The sequence below is a fragment of the Blennius ocellaris genome (genome assembly GCF_963422515.1).
Source record: "Blennius ocellaris genome assembly, chromosome: 14".
Taxonomy (NCBI): domain Eukaryota; kingdom Metazoa; phylum Chordata; class Actinopteri; order Blenniiformes; family Blenniidae; genus Blennius; species Blennius ocellaris.
Window position 1 is genome coordinate 26,500,748 of NC_137663.1, and position 22,453 is coordinate 26,523,200.

Sequence of the window (22,453 nt, forward strand, 5' to 3'; positions counted from 1 at the left end):
AACCACCGATTGCGATCAGAATTAAGCCGATTAAAACAGTGGGAAGCAGATCGAACCCCGTCTCTCGCTCATTCCAACAAAGTTCTGTGAGCAGCACGTCGACAAGAAAAGAAAAAACCAAAGCTAAACATTAGACATCAAAGTGTGCAGGCGAGGAGGAATTTGCCAACAAGCAGCCTCGTCAGACAGCAAATGTGCAGAAAGGCATAGTCTGGACTTAAATAGTTTGCACAGGCTGGCCGGGCGGTGGGTGGGTGGGTGGGGGGGGTAGAGGGGAATGCTGCTTAAAACAACAGCTGGGTAGGAGAAAACCATCTGAGGCCACCCCCCCCCCCCCGTCGCCCCCCCCTCCCAGTGGAGCCACACTTCCATCACCTGCTTCCCCAGGAATCCTTGATGGTTTCCGTGGGAAATACCAGGGCCGCGGCGTGAACGTGAGCGGGCCGATGCCGCCCACACCCCCCCCAAAATCAAACCGAGCCACCTGGCGGGCATCGCAGGAGGTGGGAGCGTAACGCCGGGTAGCGGCGTAGAATAGAGGACAGCTGGCGATGCTCCGCGTGAGGAAGAAACACTCATAATTCATCACAATCAAAACATGGAATGACGGTCTGACGGTGCAGGTGATGAAAAGTCCCTTTTTCCGGGGGGGGGGGGGGGGGGGGTTGGAGGTGTTTAACCGGAAGATCAGGCTGCAGGGAATTGAACACAAGTGATGCTGGGACCACAAGACTGTTTGACTTTCCACACGAAGTCCGTCACAAGCAGGATGACGGGCCGGGATTCACGTTCAAACAAAAATGGCCGACTCGTTTGAGACAAGGCCCACAAACGCAAAGAGGTTCTTCAACCCCTGAATTCAACACCTAGCGCTTGTCTTCATTTAAAAAAAAAAGAGGAGGACTTCTGCTGCCTCCTACAGGAGCTAAACAAAGACGTGACGTTAGCAAGTGACCGACAGGTGACGTCTGGTACACCAGAGGATGATCGGCTGCTTTGTGTGAAACTACTAATAGAAAAGCAACACTTCGGTATGCGCGGGGGGGGGGATATATCCCAAGTCTGGTGGCTCTGACGGCCTCCATTCAGCTGAGTGGACACGCCAGACCATGTGGGCCATATGGCGCAAGGACGATCCCTTCTGGGCCACTTAGCGGTAAATATGTTGGGGGGGGGTTGACGGTGCTGTAGGAATGCTTCACCGCCCGCCCGCCAGGGTATCTTTGGCTAGAGACTCGTCATCCAAATGGCATCGAGCGGGACGCTATCGACCACTGGCGCTTTTAGTCAAACGGTGGAAAAACGTCCAGGCGGCACGGGGACGTGGCGGTTTGGCTCTGCATTCACTAAAACTACCCCAGGAGCTGTAGGGAGGGGGGGGGCATGGGTGGGCAGAGAGGGGGGGGCGAGGTTCTTCAAGAGAAGTTTGGAACGGTTGATATGTAGGGGCATTAATTGAGTTTCCTGATTCTGTCGGATAAGATAACGTAGTCTTGGCTGTAGATACGTTGGGGGCAGCACTCCCCCGATCTCCCCCCCCGGCCGCCCCCCCCCCTCCCCCACACGCCCCCTTCCTGTTTGCCACATGTGTTGTGAGGGCATACTTTGGGGTAAGTGAGTGCCTCAGATATTTGTCAGGATGCCAGACATAGGCGGCGAGTTTGTAACACGGTGGCTGGCCCCTGTCTGAGCTCGATGGAGGGGGGGGGGGGGGGGGGGTGTGTGGAGGGTGGAGGGGGGCAGTTGATTCACATGTGCTCAGTTTTCTGTGTCACAGAAAGAAGCAGTACGAAGGGGGAGGAATCAGACGGAAGCAGTTTGGGAGGATTTGACCGTGACTCAGTTGGGAAGGAATCGCTCCGGAACGTCGGACGTAGACGAGTCTCAGCCGAAGGACGGAAAGCGAGAAACGGTGGGGGGGTGGGGTAGAGGCGGAGGAGGGGAGGGGGGGGGGGGGGGGGTAGAGGCGGAGGATGAGCGCCGCCACGGCCCGTCTCGACTCAGGCACTTCCTGCATGTCTGGACGTTGAAAAAGGGCAGCGATTACACTAAGTGGTCAGTTTTGCAGCTCCAGACCTCCCGTCCTGAGAAAGAAGCAGAATCGTTCCCAAAGCCTAACGTCTTATCTCGTTTCCTTCGAGTAACGGGAATTTACAACGGCGGTCATTACGGCTGCTAAAAATAACACTGTAAATGAGCCGCTGTGCCGTTTAAACAAGGTTTTCCAACAAGTGGAGTCGTTGTGGAGAGACAGAACTTTAACCCTCCACAGTCTCGCGGTAAAAGTTCCTTTTACCTTTGGGTTTCATATTAAAAGATTGTGTGCGAGAGACGTATGTATCAGTTAAAATCGGAGAAAATTAGATTTGTGTTGAGGGGTTCTGAAAAGAAGTTCTATCAGGTGTGGGGGGGCTTTTCTGACGGTTTTTTTAACAATCCATCTACAAAGGTGCTGAAGTGATTCTTTACTCAGTATTCTGGCTGTACGACTCACTGAACGTCTATTATATTTGTGTTCTACAGGTTGTTTTCGGTATAAGTGACAGTAGGGGCAAGGAGTTTGTTGTTTGTGTTAGGGCGGAGTTTTTTGTTTTTGTCTTTTCATATATAACTCTGAAAAATTGTAGTTGTTGTTTCTATATCTCTGTCCAAAAGTTAATAAAACATATTAAACACTAAAAAGATTGTTTGCCTTTCTAGGTGTCCTTTTGTTTCCCCAGGACAACCTCACTTATGTGATTCTACAAGTATTTATTCATTTTCACCTCATGTTTAGAACGCTGTACATAAAAGTGCAAAAAACAAAACAAAACACAAGTCCGAAAATGAAAAAGTTCGATTTTTTTTTTACTCTGGCAACCATAAACATGCAAATCCAATTGTTTTTGCCAACGAAAAAGAAAATCCAACTATCACACGACAATAAACGATCAACAAATGTATCAATTTCAAATTGTCACGCGACTGCGTACAAAACAAAAAACAAAGAAATCTCCTGATCGCTGTCGTTTATATATATAAAAATAATCTTTAAAAGTGCAGCTCAAACAGAGAAAACAGTTAAAAAACACTCCAATAAAAATGCTTCATAAGAACCAGCGCTGGGAACAATTAGAATATTTAATTGGGATTAATCACAGAAGATCCTGCAACTAAGTCACATTTATTTTGCATTTTTATGTGTACATTTGAATAATACATCGCAAAATAATCCCCAACCGCAGCGTTTCCTTCTGCACTGGGCCTTTAATGTTCCATCGAGTTTATTGGAGCAAGTTTCTGATGTTTTTTTTTAATGTAAGAGGAAATAAGGTGTGTTTGTGACTTACGTGATGTTTTATTATTAGTTTTAAATCGAGGCGCCGTGAAATAACAGCGTCATCAGACGACACACGCGCTCTGAAAGGAAAAGTGGCTTTTAGCTTTTCTTCAATGTAAAAACCAAAAATCCCCCAAAAAACTACGTTCATTCTGAATTATTTTAAAGTTTGTAGCTCAACTAATAAACAGTTGAATTTTTCCTTTCCTTGACTCGCCCTCACTGCCGTCTCTGACACCAAAACACACGTTATTCACAGCACAGCCTCTTTCTACACAAAATCAAACACCGAGAATACGATACGGCTCTTTAAGTTAGCGCTTTGAGAAGTTCTTTCAATTTCTTTTTTTAATTAATAGTGATTAATTCTGTCATTTTGAATGGACAGAGCATTGAAGCGCTTCGCCGCGGCTCAGCAGTCTTCTACGATGAGTCTATTTCACGTACTAAAAATGACGGTAAACTTACCGTTGTGATTATATAGCACAACTTAAATAACGCCACATTTGAATCACATGAAGCATTTGTGAACTCTGACCACCAATTATCTCAGGACCATCAAATAAAGCCCCTCGGATCCTATTTTTGCTTCTCTTTTTTGTATTATTTTTATATACCAAGCGTGCATGTGAAGGATTTACAGAACGGGGGAGATCAAAGCGGCTCCAGCGCCTCGGTACAAAGCTCCCCGTTGCCTTTGATCACTGCGAGTCGAACCTAAAGTCAGGAAAAACAAGTGGGCTGATCTCTGTGGAGAATCTCACCACACGCGCACTCTCTTCCACGACGCCGAGGTAAAAATCCCTCCTCCTTCATTAGCGTTACACTTCTCCCTCCATCCCTCCATCCCGCTCTCACACACACACACACACAACAACAACAACAAACAACAGCGGAGGCAACTTCGCTGGAACCCGCGAACACAGAGCGCACAGCTGTGTGCTTCCTAAATATTCAACGTACAAAAGCAAAGAGCCAACAAATTATTTATTAAGAAAATAAAAAAACAACGGCAGAAAACACGAGAACAAAAGCCATTTAGTCGGCGGGGGGGAAAGTTGCCGACGCCCGCACGAGGCCTCCGAGAAAATGTGTGTGTGTGTTGAACAAGAGGAGAACACACACAACACAACCTCCACCTAAAGGTCCGACTGCTGGTATCCACCCTAAAGGTCCTGACTGCTGGTATCTAACTAAAGTCCTGACTGCTGGTATCTAACTAAAGGTCCTGACTGCTGGTATCTAACTAAAGGTCCTGACTGCTGGTATCTAACTAAAGGTCCCGACTGCTGGTTTCTAACCTAAAGGTCCCGACTGCTGGTATCTAACTAAAGGTCCCGACTGCTGGTATCTAACCTAAAGGTCCCGACTGCTGGTATCTAACTAAAAGTCCTGACTGCTGGTATCTAACTAAAGGTCCTGACTGCTGGTATCTAACTAAAGGTCCTGACTGCTGGTATCCAACCTAAAGGTCTGACTGCTGGTATCCAACCTAAAGGTCCCGACTGCTGGTATCTAACTAAAGGTCCCGACTGCTGGTTTCTAACCTAAAGGTCCCGACTGCTGGTATCTAACTAAAGGTCCCGACTGCTGGTATCTAACCTAAAGGTCCCGACTGCTGGTATCTAACTAAAGGTCCCGACTGCTGGTATCTAACCTAAAGGTCCCGACTGCTGGTATCTAACTAAAGGTCCCGACTGCTGGTATCTAACCTAAAGGTCCTGACTGCTGGTATCCAACCTAAAGGTCCCGACTGCTGGTATCCACCCTAAAGGTCCCGACTGCTGGTTTCCACCCTAAAGGTCCCGACTGCTGGTATCCAACCTAAAGGTCTGACTGCTGGTATCTAACTAAAGGTCCTGACTGCTGGTATCCAACCTAAAGGTCCTGACTGCTGGTATCCAACCTAAAGGTCCTGACTGCTGGTATCTAACTAAAGGTCCCGACTGCTGGTTTCTAACCTAAAGGTCCCGACTGCTGGTATCTAACTAAAGGTCCTGACTGCTGGTATCCAACCTAAAGGTCTGACTGCTGGTATCTAACTAAAGGTCCTGACTGCTGGTATCCAACCTAAAGGTCCTGACTGCTGGTATCTAACTAAAGGTCCTGACTGCTGGTATCTAACTAAAGGTCCTGACTGCTGGTATCCAACCTAAAGGTCCTGACTGCTGGTATCTAACTAAAGGTCCTGACTGCTGGTATCCAACCTAAAGGTCCCGACTTCTGGTATCCAACCTAAAGGTCCTGACTGCTGGTATCTAACTAAAAGTCCTGACTGCTGGTATCCAACCTAAAGGTCCTGACTGCTGGTATCCAACCTAAAGGTCCTGACTGCTGGTATCTAACTAAAAGTCCTGACTGCTGGTATCCAACCTAAAGGTCCTGACTGCTGGTATCCAACCTAAAGGTCTGACTGCTGGTATCTAACTAAAGGTCCTGACTGCTGGTATCCAACCTAAAGGTCCCGACTGCTGGTATCCACCCTAAAGGTCCTGACTGCTGTATCTAACTAAAGGTCCCGACTGCTGGTATCTAACTAAAGGTCCCGACTGCTGGTATCTAACTAAAGGTCCTGACTGCTGGTTTCTAACTAAAGGTCCCGACTGCTGGTATCTAACTAAAGGTCCCTCATAGTGGGCCTCCAGCGGTGCTTCCTGCTCCGTCGTACCTCCAGTGAGGTGGACACGTTTAATCAGATTGCGCCTGGCGGCCGGCCAGCGGCGGGGGGGCTTCTTCATCGGGGCGGGGGGGGGGGGGGGGGGGGGGGGGGGGGGGGGGGGGGGTCACGCCGGGTGCACATGCACAGATTTAGGTCTGGACACGTCTCACCGCCGGCGCACTCGTGACGCTGGTCTCTAATTAACAGTGGATTCTCTCCACCGCAGCTCATGTTCACATGCGATCTGGCGAAGGTTTACTACCCCCCCCCCCCCCCCCCCCCCCCGACCCCCCCGACCCTCGGGATCTCACACGACACCGGAGAAAGATCACCGCTCAGCAGAAAATTGGCCGGCGGTAACTCATTGCAGAGGAAATCAATGGCTGACGACGGTCCCGCCCTCCATTTGGACCCGAACGCAAAAAGGTGGAGATAAAGTGTAAATGAGCTTCTCTTGCAGGGGACGTATTTCACGTATTTCACATATTTCACATATTTCACCCTCTTCGGCAGCCCGACATGCTTCACATTCACACAGTCACCAGCACACGGTGACGGCTCCCCTGCAAGATGCCTGCACAAAAGTACAGCATCACTTTTAGTCACACCACAATAAAATAAAAGTTGCAAACAGGAAGGGTTTTGTGTACATTAGATCCTCGTTTACACAACAACAATAAAAATAAACCAGTCTGCTTGAGATGATATTTCAAATTTGCTTGCAGCGACTGATTTAGTTGGGAGTGCTGAGTCATCAAGAATCTGATCTGTAATATGTTTCATAATCCAAGATGTGTGGTTAAAAGAAAGTAATAAAACAACAACTGAAGACATTCAGAGAATCTGTCTTGAATAATTCTGCAAACAGACGCGGCGGAGAGGAAAAGCTCAAACAACAGCAGTTGTTACAGTAACTCTCAAATCCTTTTATTTTTAATTACTAGTTTTTAAAAGTGTTTTCATCTTCCATTCAACACTCAAGATTAATATCAGGTGGCGACTATAGTGATTCACCATCGTTATTGTTTACATTGTTTGTAAACAATGGACTTCCGTCACAAAAATATATGTCGTACAAGATAAACATTGTTCAAATATAAACATATAAGTAAGTTTTTACAAGATGAATTTCCACATAAAACAACAAGATAGATGATTAAAATTTGAACTCAGGATCAATTTTCATTTCTATTACCATTTTTGTGATGTTAAAATCACAATAATAAATATATAAAACATAACATAAAACAACAAAACATAATAAAGTGATAAAGTTTGATATATAGTTAGTTTAAATAAAAAAATACAGCATCTTAGCGAATTAAAAAACGACGACGGCGGGACGACGTGCGTTACCTCTTGACTTTGTGTATTTGTGGCGTGTTTATTAATCACACATATAATATTGTTTACGGTTGTTAAAATGATTCTACAGGCGAGGTTCGGGAGAGTTTTGATCGAGGCGTGTCACTTTTACGTCGTTTGGGGCTGAAAACTGCCGAGTCACATCTGGCGGCTCTGGTTGCCTCGTCTCAGTAGAGTTTTCTACGCCAGAGTTTTTACAACCACTGTGTTTCCTCCAGATCGTCAGCTGAGCAAAATCATTTGCTCTCACAGCGACAGTGTGTTGCAGAGTCATCATGTATAAATACTCTTCACCACTAGAGGGCAGCACAGAACTTTGCCGGTGAAATGTAAAGTGACAGACGTCAGTGTGGTTCATCTCCACCTCCTGCTACCATGTTGTATCAAAGTACTGTGTCAGTGACAGTGATGGAGAAGTTTTTGAAAACCAGGATCTCAGCTCTTCATCCATCAGGTCCAGGTTTCACACTGGGGGAGTCACTATTAAAAAAAGTCCTTTGTTTCTGTATTTACTTGATTCCTGTTGATAAAACTTTGATGAGAAAGACTTTATATTGTTAATAGAGGCTACAGAGTTTAACATTTTAACATTTCCGGGTGGTGGTGGTGTGCCTCCAGGTTTTTCAAAGATAAAAGTGTGCCTCGGCTCAAAAAGGTTAAAAACACTGATCTAACGTTCCTCATTAGAGCCTATTACTAGGCTCTTTTCATAGCCTAGCAATAATAACCAGAGAAAAGTTTTCCAAATCCTCTTTGATCCCCTTTGATCAATAAAGTTTTTTTCTTTCTTTCACATTTTCAGGTGGTGGAGTGCCTCCAGAGTTTTCCAAAGATAAAAGTGTGCCTTGTTTAAAAAAGGTTGAAAAACACTGATCTACGCGACTTCCTGTCGTCTTCTGGGCTCGGAGGTCGACCCACCTTCACTCGACCCCCAAAAAATCGTATCCCAGTAGGAAAAAAACATCAGAATTGAGCATCAAGACCTTCCCACCGCCTCCACAGCAGATAGCGAGCGGTTCCTGGCGGACGTGTGGAGGTGGAGGAAGAGGAGGATGTGGAGGAAGAGGAGGAAGAGGAGGAAGAGCAAACCTCCAGGTAATTAGTCTCCAGACGGAAGCAGAGGAAATGAGCGTTGAGCACGACCTGCTACCGATTAGCACGGGGGAAGGGTCTGGCGCCCTGCCGGCGGCTTTGACGGCCTCGCCATCAAACTCGATTTCAAAATAAAAGGGGATTTGTCCTCCGTCACCTGCCAGCGGCTCGTCACAGCCGATCTGTTATTTCCCAGTTGGGGCGGAATAAAGTCGGTACGTCTGTCGGTGTCGGTATCGGCGGCGTTCGGAGGTTAAGTGTCGCCGACGGCCCGTCGACGTGGAATCCAATATCGCACTTCCTGTTTTGATCCGTCTGCTCTTCCCGACCCCGTCGCCTGTCCGCTGGCCTCCGTCACCTTTATTACCGATCATGACGGAGGCCGAATTTTACAGTTTGTGCTCGTTTGGTGACGGTTCAACTCATTAATTAAAACTCTTGCTTTCAAAGAAGGAGGAATAAATATATCAGAAGATGAAAGGACTTTGATGTGTAAATCTCAGTGGAAATGTGCTGCTTCTACAAGAAGCTATCAGATAGATAGATAGATAGATAGATAGATAGATAGATAGATAGATAGATAGATAGATAGATAGATAGATAGATAGATAGATAGATAGATAGATAGATAGATAGATAGATAGATAGATAGATAGATAGATAGATAGATAGATAGATAGGTAGGTAGGTAGGTAGGTAGGTAGGTAGGTAGGTAGGTAGGTAGGTAGGTAGGTAGGTAGGTAGGTAGGTAGGTAGGTAGGTAGGTAGGTAGGTAGGTAGGTAGGTAGGTAGGTAGGTAGGTAGGTAGGTAGGTAGGTAGGTAGGTAGGTAGGTAGGTAGGTAGGTAGGTAGGTAGGTAGGTAGATAGATAGATAGATAGATAGATAGATAGATAGATAGATAGATAGATAGGTAGGTAGGTAGGTAGGTAGGTAGGTAGGTAGGTAGATAGATAGATAGATAGATAGATAGATAGATAGATAGATAGATAGATAGATAGATAGATAGATAGATAGATAGATAGATAGATAGATAGATAGATAGATAGATAGATAGATAGATAGATAGATAGATAGATAGATAGATAGATAGATAGATAGATAGATAATTACTTTATTCATCCCGAAGGGAAATTGTCTTGTTGCAGCAATCTGGTACATACGAATATTATAAAATACAATAGAATAGAAATAAAAGTAAAAATATCTGGGTATAAGACATAAAGTAAAACACAGAACGGAACATGGGGTCTTAGAAATAAACACGAGATAAAAGCAAGATAAATAAATAGTAAGGTGCAGCGGCAGAGCCATTAGAAGTAGGCATTATATAATAATAATAATAACAATAATACAGATAATAACAGTGTGTAATAGTGTATAATACTCGTGTATAGTACTACTAATAATGGTAGCACTGATAGAACAAAAACAAACAATACATATATATATATATATATATATATATATATATATATATGAGCGACGAGAGGGACGGCTCAGCAATGCCAAAGTCTTTTGATGTTTCCCCAACAATGATTTAGCGAGTGAAGAATAACACACACACACACACACACACACACCACACACACACACACACACACACACACACACACACACACACACACACACACACACACACACACACACACACACACACACACACACACACACACACACAGGCTGGAGAACAGCGGCCTCATGCTACTGGCTTGAAATGAGCAGTAATGGTGGCATATTAAGATCTAAACGTCTCACCAGGGCTTCTGTGTTTCACAGGTTTAGCATCTTGTCTCCAAGGTAACGCACACACACACACTCACTCACACACACACACTCTCACACACACACACACAGCTTATGATCACCACAGAGCTGCCAGGATATCTCCTTATTATCGAGGCCATGCGTCATCCGCTCGAATTCCATTTTACTGACTCTTTAATGAAATCCAGAGAATGAGATTTGATTCCAGATTTGATTCCCGACGAACAGAGATCATACTGCCGCTGCCGAGTAATCTTAATAATTCCAAAGCCGCTTTTCCCTTTATCCTCCTCCCGTCTCTCCGCTTCACTCCTTTCCTTAACCAAAAACTGCTGTTGAGTAAAAAAGAAACTTAAAAAGCACATCTCCCGTCACCGTCCGGCTCCTCGCCGCTGCCTTTCTGGATCATTTCTAGACTTTTAATATTTAGAGATCAAGGTTCACCAGGTCTTACTAAAGGTAGAGAGAGAGAGGTAGAGAGAGAGAGAGAGAGAGAGAGGTAGAGAGAGAGAGAGAGAGAGAGAGAGGGGGGTAGAGAGAGAGAGAGAGAGGTAGAGAGAGAGAGAGAGAGGTAGAGAGAGAGAGAGAGAGAGGGGTGGAGAGAGAGAGAGAGGTAGAGAGAGAGAGAGAGGTAGAGAGAGAGAGAGAGAGAGAGGTGGAGAGAGAGAGAGAGAGAGAGGTAGAGTGAGGTAGAGAGAGAGAGAGAGAGGTGGAGAGAGAGAGAGAGGTGGAGAGAGAGAGAGAGAGAGGTAGAGAGAGAGAGGTAGAGAGAGCGAGAGGTATAGAGAGAGGCAGAGAGAGAGAGGTGGAGAGAGAGAGAGAGGTGGACAGAGAGAGAGGTAGAGAGAGAGAGGTGGAGAGAGAGAGAGAGAGGTGGACAGAGAGAGAGGTAGAGAGAGAGAGGTGGAGAGAGAGAGGTAGAGTGAGAGAGAGAGAGAGAGAGAGAGAGAGCGAGAGAGAGGTGAGAGCGAGGAGAGAGAGGTAGAGAGAGAGAGGTGGAGAGAGAGAGAGGTAGAGTGAGAGAGAGAGAGAGAGAGAGAGCGAGAGAGGTAGACACCGGCCGTCCTTTCAAGTCCTCATGTGACCCAACATCATCGGGGATGAAAGACTTGCTCCGTACACAGCATGCCGGCGTCCCGTCCACCATGACCCCCCCCCCCCCCCCCCCCACCCCACACCCCCCGGTCCGTGTTTCTAATGACGACCAAACACCTGAGGTGGTCAGGTGACTCGGCCTCGTGGCTATTTTTAGACGCTAATTGCCCTTTTGTGTGTCGGCCGGTAAACAAAAGATGAATCCGGAGCGATTATCTGGTTATGACTCCCAGCGGGGGGAGCAGCAGCCCCCCCCCCCACCCCCCACCCCCCGGCTTCCTCCATGGAGCTCACTACCTCCTCCACCCCCTCCCCCGTTAATGAAGACCCTTATTATTTCACTCAGCTGACAGCAGCCCGATGTGGATCGATGCTGCTCTCTTTGACCTATCGATGGGCTCCATCAGTATCCAGTGAACCCCCCCCACTCCCCCCCCCCCCCCATGTGACCCACACAGATAAAGATCATCAAACAGGAAGCAGCTCCGGTGGTGCCCTGAGCTCGGGCAGCGAGCATCTTGGGAGATTATCCCGTTGATCTAAAACCGTCTAGGAAAAGCAAGTCGACTCAGAGACGCTCAGCTAGCTTCTCCCTCCCCGCCGCGCCGAGCGCCGCGAGCGCCGCTCCCCGTCCACGTCCACGCCTCCGGGCCTCTTGGCCCCGCAGGCGGGCCGCCAGCCTCCTTCGCTTATTGACATTGTGCAGCACATGCCGTCGCCATTTCTGGAGCGTGAGCTCGCCGCTGTTTGGCTTTCGACCTCGGCAAGGGGAGAGGGAGTGAGCGAGAGAGCGAGCGAGGGAGCGAGGGGGGAAAAACATGACACAAGCAGAAGGGCGTGCAATGGATTCACTCTCAGGAGACGTACTGACCCCCCCAAAAAAAAAAAAAATGATGGAGAGAGAGAGAGAGAGAGAGAGGTGGAGAGAGAGAGGTGGAGAGAGAGTTAGAGAAAGAAAGAGAGAGGTGGAGAGAGAGAGAGGGAGAGGTAGAGAGAGAGAGGTGAAAGAAAGAGAGAGAGAGGTGGAGAGAGGTAGAGAGGTGGAGAGAGAGAGAGAGGTGGAGAAAGAGAGAGGTGGAGAGAGAGAGAAAGAGAGAGAGGTAGAGAGAGAGGTGGAGAGAGAGCGAGGGAGAGAGAGAGAGAGAGAGAGGGAGAGAGAAAGAGAGAGGTAGAGAGAGAGAGGTGCAGAGAGAGAGAGAGAGGTGGAGAGAGAAAGAGAGATAGGTGGAGAGAGAGAGAGAGAGGTAGAGAGAGAGGTGGAGAGAGAGCGAGGGAGAGAGAGAGAGAGAGAGGGAGAGAGAAAGAGAGAGGTAGAGAGAGAGGTGGAGAGAGAGAGAGGTGGAGAGAGAGCGAGGGAGAAAGAGAGAGAGAGTTAGAGAAAGAAAGAGAGAGGTGGAGAGAGAGAGAGGGAGAGGTAGAGAGAGAGGTGGAGAGAGAGAGAGAGAGAGAGAGAGGTGGAGAGAGAGCGAGGGAGAGAGAGAGAGGAGAACAAAACAGATGAGATCGATCCGTCTTGTTGAACTTGTACATTAACTTTTCATATAACCTTTAAACGTCGACGTGAAGCTAAAAGCTTTGATACAAAGACCAGATGGACTTTGATCTTCTCTTTATATCAAACCTCCGTCCACCGGGGGAAACAGAAGAATGTCCAGGCCGAGGACAAGAAACACACCTTCACCATCAACTCTCACTGCCCTGGAGTAAAACTGTGTGTACATGGTTTCTGGTAACCTGACAACACACACACACACACACACACACACACACACACACACACACACACACACACACACACACACACACACACACACACACACACACACACACACACACACACACACACACACACACACACACACACACACACACTGAGCAGCTTGAAATAAATAAGGAGTGTCAAAACTGAAGGAATCCATCGTCATGATAAATCTGATTTCAAAGTTTTTTCAACACATCTGTTTCGTTAACTTGAACTGTTGATCTTCATCCTCGTCCGTCTGTTTGCAAAATGAAACGCGATTAACGTAGATTACAAATAAATATCTGATTGTGAACAATGGAAAATAATCCACAGCGATTTATCTGATTTAAAAATATTTTGTTCAAGAAATAATCAGTAATACGTACATAGGATAAGGAATCAGCAAATATACCACATGTACAGGCTTTATAGAGTACATCAGTACTTTATAGAGTACATCCGTACTTTGTAGAATATCAAAACTTTATAGAGTAAATCAGTACTTTGTAGAGTAAATCAGTACTTTATAGAGTAAATCAGTACTTTGTAGAGTAAATCAGTACTTTATAGAGTAAACCAGTACTTTGTAGAGTAAATCAGTACTTTATAGAGTAAACCAGTACTTTGTAGAGTAAATCAGTACTTTATAGAGTACATCAGTACTTTGTAGAGTACATCAGTACTTTGTAGAATAAGCCAGTACTTTATAGAGTACATCAGTGCTTTGTAGAGTACATCAGTACTTTGTAGAATAAGCCAGTACTTTATAGAGTAAACCAGTACTTTGTAGAGTAAATCAGTACTTTATAGAGTAAACCAGTACTTTGTAGAGTACATCAGTACTTTGTAGAGTACATCAGTACTTTGTAGAATACGCCAGTACTTTGTAGAGTAAACCAGTACTTTGTAGAGTAAATCAGTACTTTATAGAGTAAACCAGTACTTTGTAGAGTAAACCAGTACATGTACAGAGCTTTATAGAGTACATCAGTACTTTGTAGAGTAAGCCAGTACTTTGTAGAGTAAACCAGTACTTTGTAGAGTAAATCAGTACTTTATAGAGTAAACCAGTACTTTGTAGAGTAAACCAGTACTTTGTAGAGTAAACCAGTACTTTATAGAGTAAATCAGTACTTTGTAGAGTACATCAGTACTTTGTAGAATAAGCCAGTACTTTGTAGCATAAATCAGTACTTTATAGAGTAAACCAGTACTTTGTAGAGTAAGCCAGTACATGTACAGGGCTTTATAGAGTACATCAGTACTTTGTAGAGTAAGCCAGTACTTTGTAGAGTAAACCAGTACTTTGTAGAGTAAATCAGTACTTTATAGAGTAAACCAGTACTTTGTAGAGTAAATCAGTACTTTATAGAGTAAACCAGTACTTTATAGAGTAAATCAGTACTTTGTAGAGTACATCAGTACTTTGTAGAATAAGCCAGTACTTTGTAGCATAAATCAGTACTTTATAGAGTAAACCAGTACTTTGTAGAGTAAGCCAGTACATGTACAGGGCTTTATAGAGTACATCAGTACTTTATAGAGTACATCAGTACTTTGTAGAGTAAGCCAGTACTTTATAGAGTAAATCAGTACTTTGTAGAGTACATCAGTACTTTATAGAGTAAACCAGTACTTTATAGAGTAAATCAGTACTTTGTAGAGTACATCAGTACTTTGTAGAATAAGCCAGTACTTTGTAGCATAAATCAGTACTTTATAGAGTAAACCAGTACTTTGTAGAGTAAATCAGTACTTTATAGAGTACATCAGTACTTTATAGAGTACATCAGTACTTTGTAGAGTAAGCCAGTACTGGCAGGTAGTAAACAAGAGTTTCAGTGACGTCGTCCTGATCCTGTTTTCACTTTAAGCTTTGAAAAAAAAAAAAAAAAGGACTTTTCAGTGGAAAAATACTTCGGAGTTCAGAAAATACAGCAGATGACTCAGGATGAGTTTTGGAAGGTCTCGGTTTCTCTTTCTGCCCACAGAATGACTCATGATGACTCGGGGGGGGGGGGGGTTCTACCAAACTGGGAATAAATAACAAAAAAACGACTGCGTGACGAATCATAAATGTTAGAAATTATAAATGTTAGAAATTCCCTCAACGACTGCGTTTCCAGCTCACAGCGAATTAAGACAATATAATATAATTGAGATGATTCCGGTGTGATTTTGTTCCAGCAGGCGGTGAAACGAAGATTCAACCTTCAAAACACTCTGCTGTCGCTTCCAGGGACGTTTTGTATGCTAACTGGCCTCAAGGGTAAAATGCTAAAACGCGGCAATCTGCGAGAAAATAGCCGATAAACGGCGCTATTTCCTCTGCTGGGCGGAGCTTCTGACAATAAGAGCATGGTCTGCCGGTGGGACCGTCAAAATAAAATGCGTGCGGCTCTCCGGGTGTTAAGCATTCAATGTTGCCGACACCTGGACGAAAGGGAAAAGCTCCTCCTCTTCACCGTTTCTGACTTTTTCCCTGGACGGGGGAGTTTTGTTTTGGACGGCCAGCGCTCTCCTCCCCCGCCCTGACCTCGGCCAGCTCATCATGGGGGGAGGGGGGGAGGGTGGTGGAGGAGGAGGGAGGGGGGGTGGAGGCGTTTTTTTTATCTCTCAGGAAAACAGGTGGTTGTGATTGTTGGGCCGGTGCACACATGACGTGGAGCTCCCGGCGCGCCGCATGTGTTTTCCGCCTGGAATGCCGCATTTGCCGACTCAAGGTTTGGGAGGGACCGGGGATATTTCTGGTTCGGGAGGCCGGCTGATAAACACCACGCGCCCTGCCGCCCTCCCGCCCCGCCGCCCCGCCGCCCTCCCGCTCAGCTGTTTCAGGTCATTCCACAGCCGCAGACATGTGGCACTTTCACCCTGCGTCCCCCCGCGGAGGGGTTGGGTTTGGGGGGGGGGGTTAACGATTGCTAAATTGTGCGTTTTGGTGAAAAGTCGCGACGCCGCCAGCGCTCAGAACGACGTCGTCCTTCCTGCGGCGGCGACGGATGACGGATGAAACGCTGAGCGGTGAAGGACGGCTTCTTTCTCTGTCGGACCTGCTTGGTTTCGTTTTGGCTTGTTTTTTTTCTATAACTTTGCCATTTAGTGTCTCTGCAGTAAAATGTCAGACCGTATGTGACTTGCCGGCGGCGGGGAGAGGGGGGGGGGGGTGGTGAGCGAGGGGGGGCGGGGGGGGGGGCACATGCCATTCAGACGGAGCTCTAAACATTTGCTTGCAAGCTTTGGGTGGGTTGGGAAGCATCTGACAACAAGCAGCTCCTCGGGGAGCCACTATCAGCAGTTATTATGGGAGGGGGGGGGGTGGGGGGGGGGGGGGGGGGCCTCCACCCCCCCTTGCCACGCCAAACGGCTACACCACACATGCCAAAACGCCGGGAAGAGCGCAGACACTTGGCTCCGGTTTAGACAAATGTTTAAAGAGCGTCATCCGACTAGCCGCCTAGCTACGCGGCGGCGGCGGCGGCCGGTTGAGACGCTACGACCGATCGGCGGAGAAAAAAAAAACCCACTCAACAACAGTCTGGCGCACGGCTCTCCGCCTTATCTTATCCCGTCAGATAACCAGAGCCCAAATTGGATCAGGCTGACAGGCGAGAGCCAAAACACAGATAACGGCCGGTCATGAGAAATGTCGGCCGTCCAGGAAGACGAGTCGATTCCAACGCTCCGGCGGTGAAATGCGATTAAGTTCGGCGCCGTTCTCCAGGTGTTTTAATCTCCAGGTGTTTTAATCTCCAGGTGTTTTAATCTCCAGGTGTTTTAAACTACGAGCGACGGGGCCCGTTCGACCGGAACGGTAAAAACATCCGGGGCCAACAAACAAATGACGACGGCGTTTTGGACCCAGTTCTTCATCGTGGCGACGCCGTCATGTCTGAACGCTGCTACGTTGGGAAACCAGCTTCACCGCGTTCAGCTTTTGTTTTGAAAAAAAAAACCCCACAACAACAAAAAACAGAATCCCCACAATGAAATCAACAAGCGCCGCCTCTACATGGACACGGTTCCGGCTCCAACGTCTACGGTGGCCCTGAAGTGCAAACCACAACAACGAATCACGAAACACAACAACAAATTCAAAAACACAACAACAAATTCAAAAACACAACAACAAATTCAAAAACACAACAACAAATTCACGTCTTTGTGTTTTTTCATTTGTTGTGTTTTTGAATCAGTACTTTGTAGAGTAAATCAGTAGTTTGTAGAGTAAATCAGTACTTTGCAAAGTAAATCAGTACTTTGTAGAGTAAATCAGTACTTTGCAAAGTAAATCAGTAGTTTGTAGAGTAAATCAATACGTTATAGAGTAAATCAGTACGTTATAGAGTAAATCAGTACTTTGTAGAGTAAATCAGTACGTTATAGAGTAAATCAGTACTTTGTAGAGTAAATCAGTACTTTATAGAGTAAATCAGTACGTTATAGAGTAAATCAGTACTTTGTAGAGTAAATCAGTACTTTGCAAAGTAAATCAGTACTTTATAGAGTAAATCAGTACTTTGTAGAGTAAATCAGTACGTTATTACTGACCTGTACTAAAAGATTACAAAACATGATCATATTCTTGTTTATCACAATCACACGTCTTTGTGGGATTTGTAGTTCCTAATAACAAAAAAAGCATCTTTCTCTTCCCAATTTTAACCAGAAACAAGAAAACCACTTTTATTTTTTTTTATAATCCAAATCTGATTACCTAAATACACAAACGTACTTTACAGCATGTCCGCCAGTCTGTTGCGATATACGTGTGTTTTTCTATCCGGTTTGCTGTCGACCCGTCCGGTTCCGACAGACGCAGCGATCCGGAGGGGTCTATTTGCTGGGTACTAATCCACTCTGAGCATCCTCCCGGCCGAGCCGTTGGCAGGCTCTGTCCCCCCCCCCCTCCCCATTCCACCCACCCCCACCCCCCCAGAGCGCCGCCGCCGCCGCCGTTCTTCAGCATATTCGAAGCCAACGATGGAAAACGCCAACGCGTTCCATTAGCCGGGATTGGAAAGTCCAGTGTGAGCATGTGTACTTAAAATAACAAAGGCCCTCGCCTCGCCTCGCCTCGCCTCGCCTCGCCTCGCCTCGCCTCGCCTCGCGCTCCGCTGGCAGATGACCGGGCTGATATTTGCAGCCGCGCCGCGCCGCGCTGGATTTAGCCGCTCGGCCGTTAGGACGATAAGCGACCCCGGCCCCCGAACGCCGCGAATCAAAAATAACAAGCGCGTCTCGCGTCTCGCTGCGTGTGACGGACGGACGGAGAGGCGACGCTCGTGACACACTCCTTGAGATGCGTTCGCTTTGGCCAAACATCAGAAAGTGGAAGAAGAAAGAGAGAAAGAAAGAGAGAAAGAAAGAAAGGAGCCGAGCTTCTTGGGTCAAGAGAAGAATTGTGATTCCAGCCAGTTATTGTTTGGGAATCCGGATCCGTCCCTGAAGACATGGCTGGTCCCCGTCCCGCCAAGACAAAAGACATTCTTAAATCTTTACCAGCTCATTGACCAAACCCCCAACACCAACTCCCTGCCCCCCCCCCCCCCCCCCCACCCCCACCCCCACCCCTCCTCCTCCACCCTCGCCCCAACATGTCAATTGTGCTGATGCCACGTCCCGTCACAGGCGTGCACCAGGGAATATCATTAGGCACACTGACTTTGGAATGTGTCGCTCGGGGGACAAAAATAAATGATGAAAAAAAAAAAAAAGAAGAGAAAAGAAGGAGTGCAGAGCCCGGAGGTATGTCAGGGGGACGAGAGGCGAGAGCAACACATTTCAAACAAGCTCGCTGCGACTCCTGATTACGGCAAAGAGAACGAGCTGATTCACACACGTGAGAGATCACAGCCGATGTTCTTATGTCTCTACCTCCCTTTGAACTGTGTCTGTCCTCACACACCTCCCTTCATCCACCCCGGCGGGGGGGGGAGGCGGGGGGGTGGAGAATAACAAAAAGAACATTTCATGTCAACTGCGTTGTGGAGATTTCATTTTTAACCATCGCACAGCCACGCAAGACACATGGACAAGGACATGGACAGGACAAATACAAGGACAGGACATGGACAGGACAGGACATGGAGAGGACATGGACAGGACAAGGACGGAACATGGATAGGGACATGGACAGAACAAGGACATGGACATGAACAGGACAAGGACGGGGCATGGACAGGGACATGGACAGAACAGGGACATGGACAAGCACAAGGACAGGACAGGACATGAACATGGACAGGACAAGGATGGGACATGGACAGAACAAGGACATGGGCAAGGACAAGGACAAGGACAGGACATGAACAGGACAAGGACGGGGCATGGACAGGGACATGGACAGAACAAGGACATGGACAGGACAAGGACAAGGACATGGACAGAACAAGGACATGGACATGGACATGGACATGGACATGGACAGGACAGGACAGGGACAGGGACAGGGACAAGGACATGACAGGACACGGACATGGACAGGACATGGACAGGACACGTCTCTGAACAGCGTTGAACAGATTCCATGACTGCAACAAGAATCCTGCTATTTTCTTCCCTTCCGATCTATTTGACATTATTTTACATCACATTGAAATTTTTAAATCTTAACGGTTGAACCACAAACAGGAAACACATTGAGCGATTAATAAACACAACCTAGCGTACGGTGCAACAGACTCTTCCGTCAAACCTGAAGACTTTTACAAGCAACCCTAAACATGTCGGTGTGCCGCGCACATCCGTATAAATATATATCTTTTTAAATGTCAAACGGTAAAGCTAATGTCAACCGGTGTGGGAGGAAGGAAAATAGAAGCGTCAATAGTTTATGTTCGTCAAATAACTTGATACGAAGTGATATATAAAACGTATACGCACACGCGCACGGAAACAGTATCCTCATGCCATCGAAATTAGAAAGGCGCAAGCACTTTTCAAATCTATACGAGATAATGTCCTTCAATTTAAAACAAAAGTAAAGAACTGTCATTTTAATACTGTAATTTCATGACTTTAGCAAACATTTTTGAAGCTTTAAATATAAATATTTTATGTTAAATAAAACCCATTTTGAATCAAAAATGGACACAAAGGTTATTTTTTCATGTTTTCTACCACACACACACACAATAAAATATATAGTAAATATAAATGCATAAACAGAGTCGACTTTTTGCAAAACAATCAGTAGATTTTGGGGGGAATAATTGCAAAACTTCTATGTGAAATCAACATATGCAAACATGAAAATATATATATATATCTATATATATAGAGAGATATGTATATTAGGTTTTCTAAACTTCTCGCCAACCATACTTTTTAATAATCTGTAAAAAAATAATCAAAAAATAAAAATAAAATAAATAAATATAAAATTCTTGAGGCTGCAGAGCAACAAGTGATCTCACGATATATCGATATGTATCGCGACATGGCGCGACATACGGGATCGTTTTTCCCCTGTTTGTGTTCGGAGGAGGAGGAGGAGGAGGTGGAGGAGGAGGAGGAAGAAAAAATTTTGAAGCTTTAAATATTAAAATTTTATGTAAAAAAAAAAATCCAGTTTGAATCAAATGACGGGCAAAAAGGTTATTTTTTTCATGTTTTCTACCACACACACGCGCACACATACTATAAAATATATAGTAAATATAAATGCATAAACGGAGTCGAGTTTTTGTAAAACAATCAGTAGATTTTTGAGGGGGAAAAATTGATAAAACTGAAAAGTTATGTGAAATCAACATATGCAAACATTAAAAAAAACATTTAAAAAACAAAAAAAATTTAATATATAATATATATATATATATATATATATATATATTATATTAGGTTTTCTAAACTTCTTGCCAACCTTACTTTTTAACAATCTGTAAAAAAAAATATATATATATAAAATTCTTGAGGCTGCAGAGCAACAAGTGATCTCACGATATGTATCAATATGTATCAATATGTATCGATATGTATCGATATGTATCGCGACATGGCGCGCGACATTTTTCCCTGTTTGTGTTCGGAGGAGGAGGTGGAGGAGGTGGAGGAGGACGGGGGTAAGAGGGGCTACGGAGGGTGGCCTGCCTGGCCGGCCGCAGCAGGGCTCCTCCCGCGGGCAGCCCCCCCACCCCCACCCCTCCACCCTCCGCCTGATGGAGAGAACCGTTATCCCGCTTCACGGCTCGCGACATCCACCCGCGATGAATAGTTTAACACGGAGCTCCAGACCGCACGAAAACTTTTCTTTTTTTTTTTTTAACCGACACACACACACGCACGCACGCGCACGCACACACACACACACAGGTACACTCCTCGGGTGTCACGCGCGGCGGGTCGGAGTGACAATAGCGGCTGAACGGCGTCGCTCTCCGGCTTCACGTTTTCCTCCCGCGGAGGGAAAAAAGTTATTGATTTCGAGGAAAATGGATTTAAAAAATAAATAAATAATAATTAAAAAAAAAAAAGTAAACGTCCGCCGGTTCTCGCTTCCAGAATCCCGCCGCCAGCACTGCCGGGACTTTACCCGTTAGTTGCGTCCGCGGCTCGGTGCGGGTCTCCGCCGCCGCCGCCGCCTCCTCCTCCACCTCCTCCACCTCCTCCTCCTCCCGGCTCCAGCGAGCCGAAAATGCGGACAAACACGCGGACAAGTGGCCGCCACGAGGCGGCCCCGGTCCCCCCGGTTCCCCCGGGGCGGAGCGGCGGGGCGGCGGGGCTCCCGGGAGGGTTTGTCGGGACTTACAGTGAGTTGAGAGCAGAGTCAGGAGACACGCCAGACGAGGTTTCGCCATCTTGGAGTCGAAGCGAGGCTCAGTGTGACTGACTGGCCGTACATGCGCAAAGTAGCCTAAAGAGCTTTGGTGGGGAGAGAGAGAGAGAGAGAGAGGGGGGGAGGGAGGGAGGGAGAGAGGGAGGGGGAGAGAGAGAGAGAGAGAGGGTCTATTAGGTTTCCATGGCGACCAGAAGCATCACTCACACAGAGAAGAATTTATAGTTGACGCTCTGGAGGCTTTTTACTACACTGGCCTTGTTCTGGACACGCTGGGAGCTCCAATAGGAAACCAGCAGCCTCCACCAGCCTCCATCACCCTCCACCACCAGCCTCCATCACCCTCCATTTACCTCCATCACCTTCTATCATCAACCACCACCACCAACCTCCATCACCCTCCATTAACCTCCATCACCCTCTATCATCAACCACCACCACCAACCTCCATCAGCCTCCATCACCCTCCATTAACCTCCATCACCAGCCTCCATCAACCTCCATCACCCTCCACCACCAGCCTCCATCAACCTCCATCACCCTCCACCACCAACCTCCATCAGCCTCCATCACCCTCCATTAGCCTCCATCACCCTCTATCATCAACCTCCACCAGCCTCCATCACCCTCCATTAAC

The 22,453-nt window shown here is 46.5% G+C and overlaps 1 protein-coding gene across 1 annotated transcript in view; it reads right to left on the reverse strand.

The window, feature by feature from the left end:
• LOC308139112 (junctional adhesion molecule 3B-like) overlaps window positions 1-21,879 on the reverse strand; it is a 34,348-nt gene extending 12,469 nt beyond the window's left edge. Inside the window, exon 1 of the mRNA XM_080508457.1 lies at window positions 21,790-21,879. Within this exon, the coding sequence (XP_080364583.1) occupies window positions 21,790-21,838 (49 nt within the window). The 5' untranslated portion in view covers window positions 21,839-21,879. The remainder of the gene's footprint in view (window positions 1-21,789) is intronic.
• Window positions 21,880-22,453: the final 574 nt, after the last annotated feature.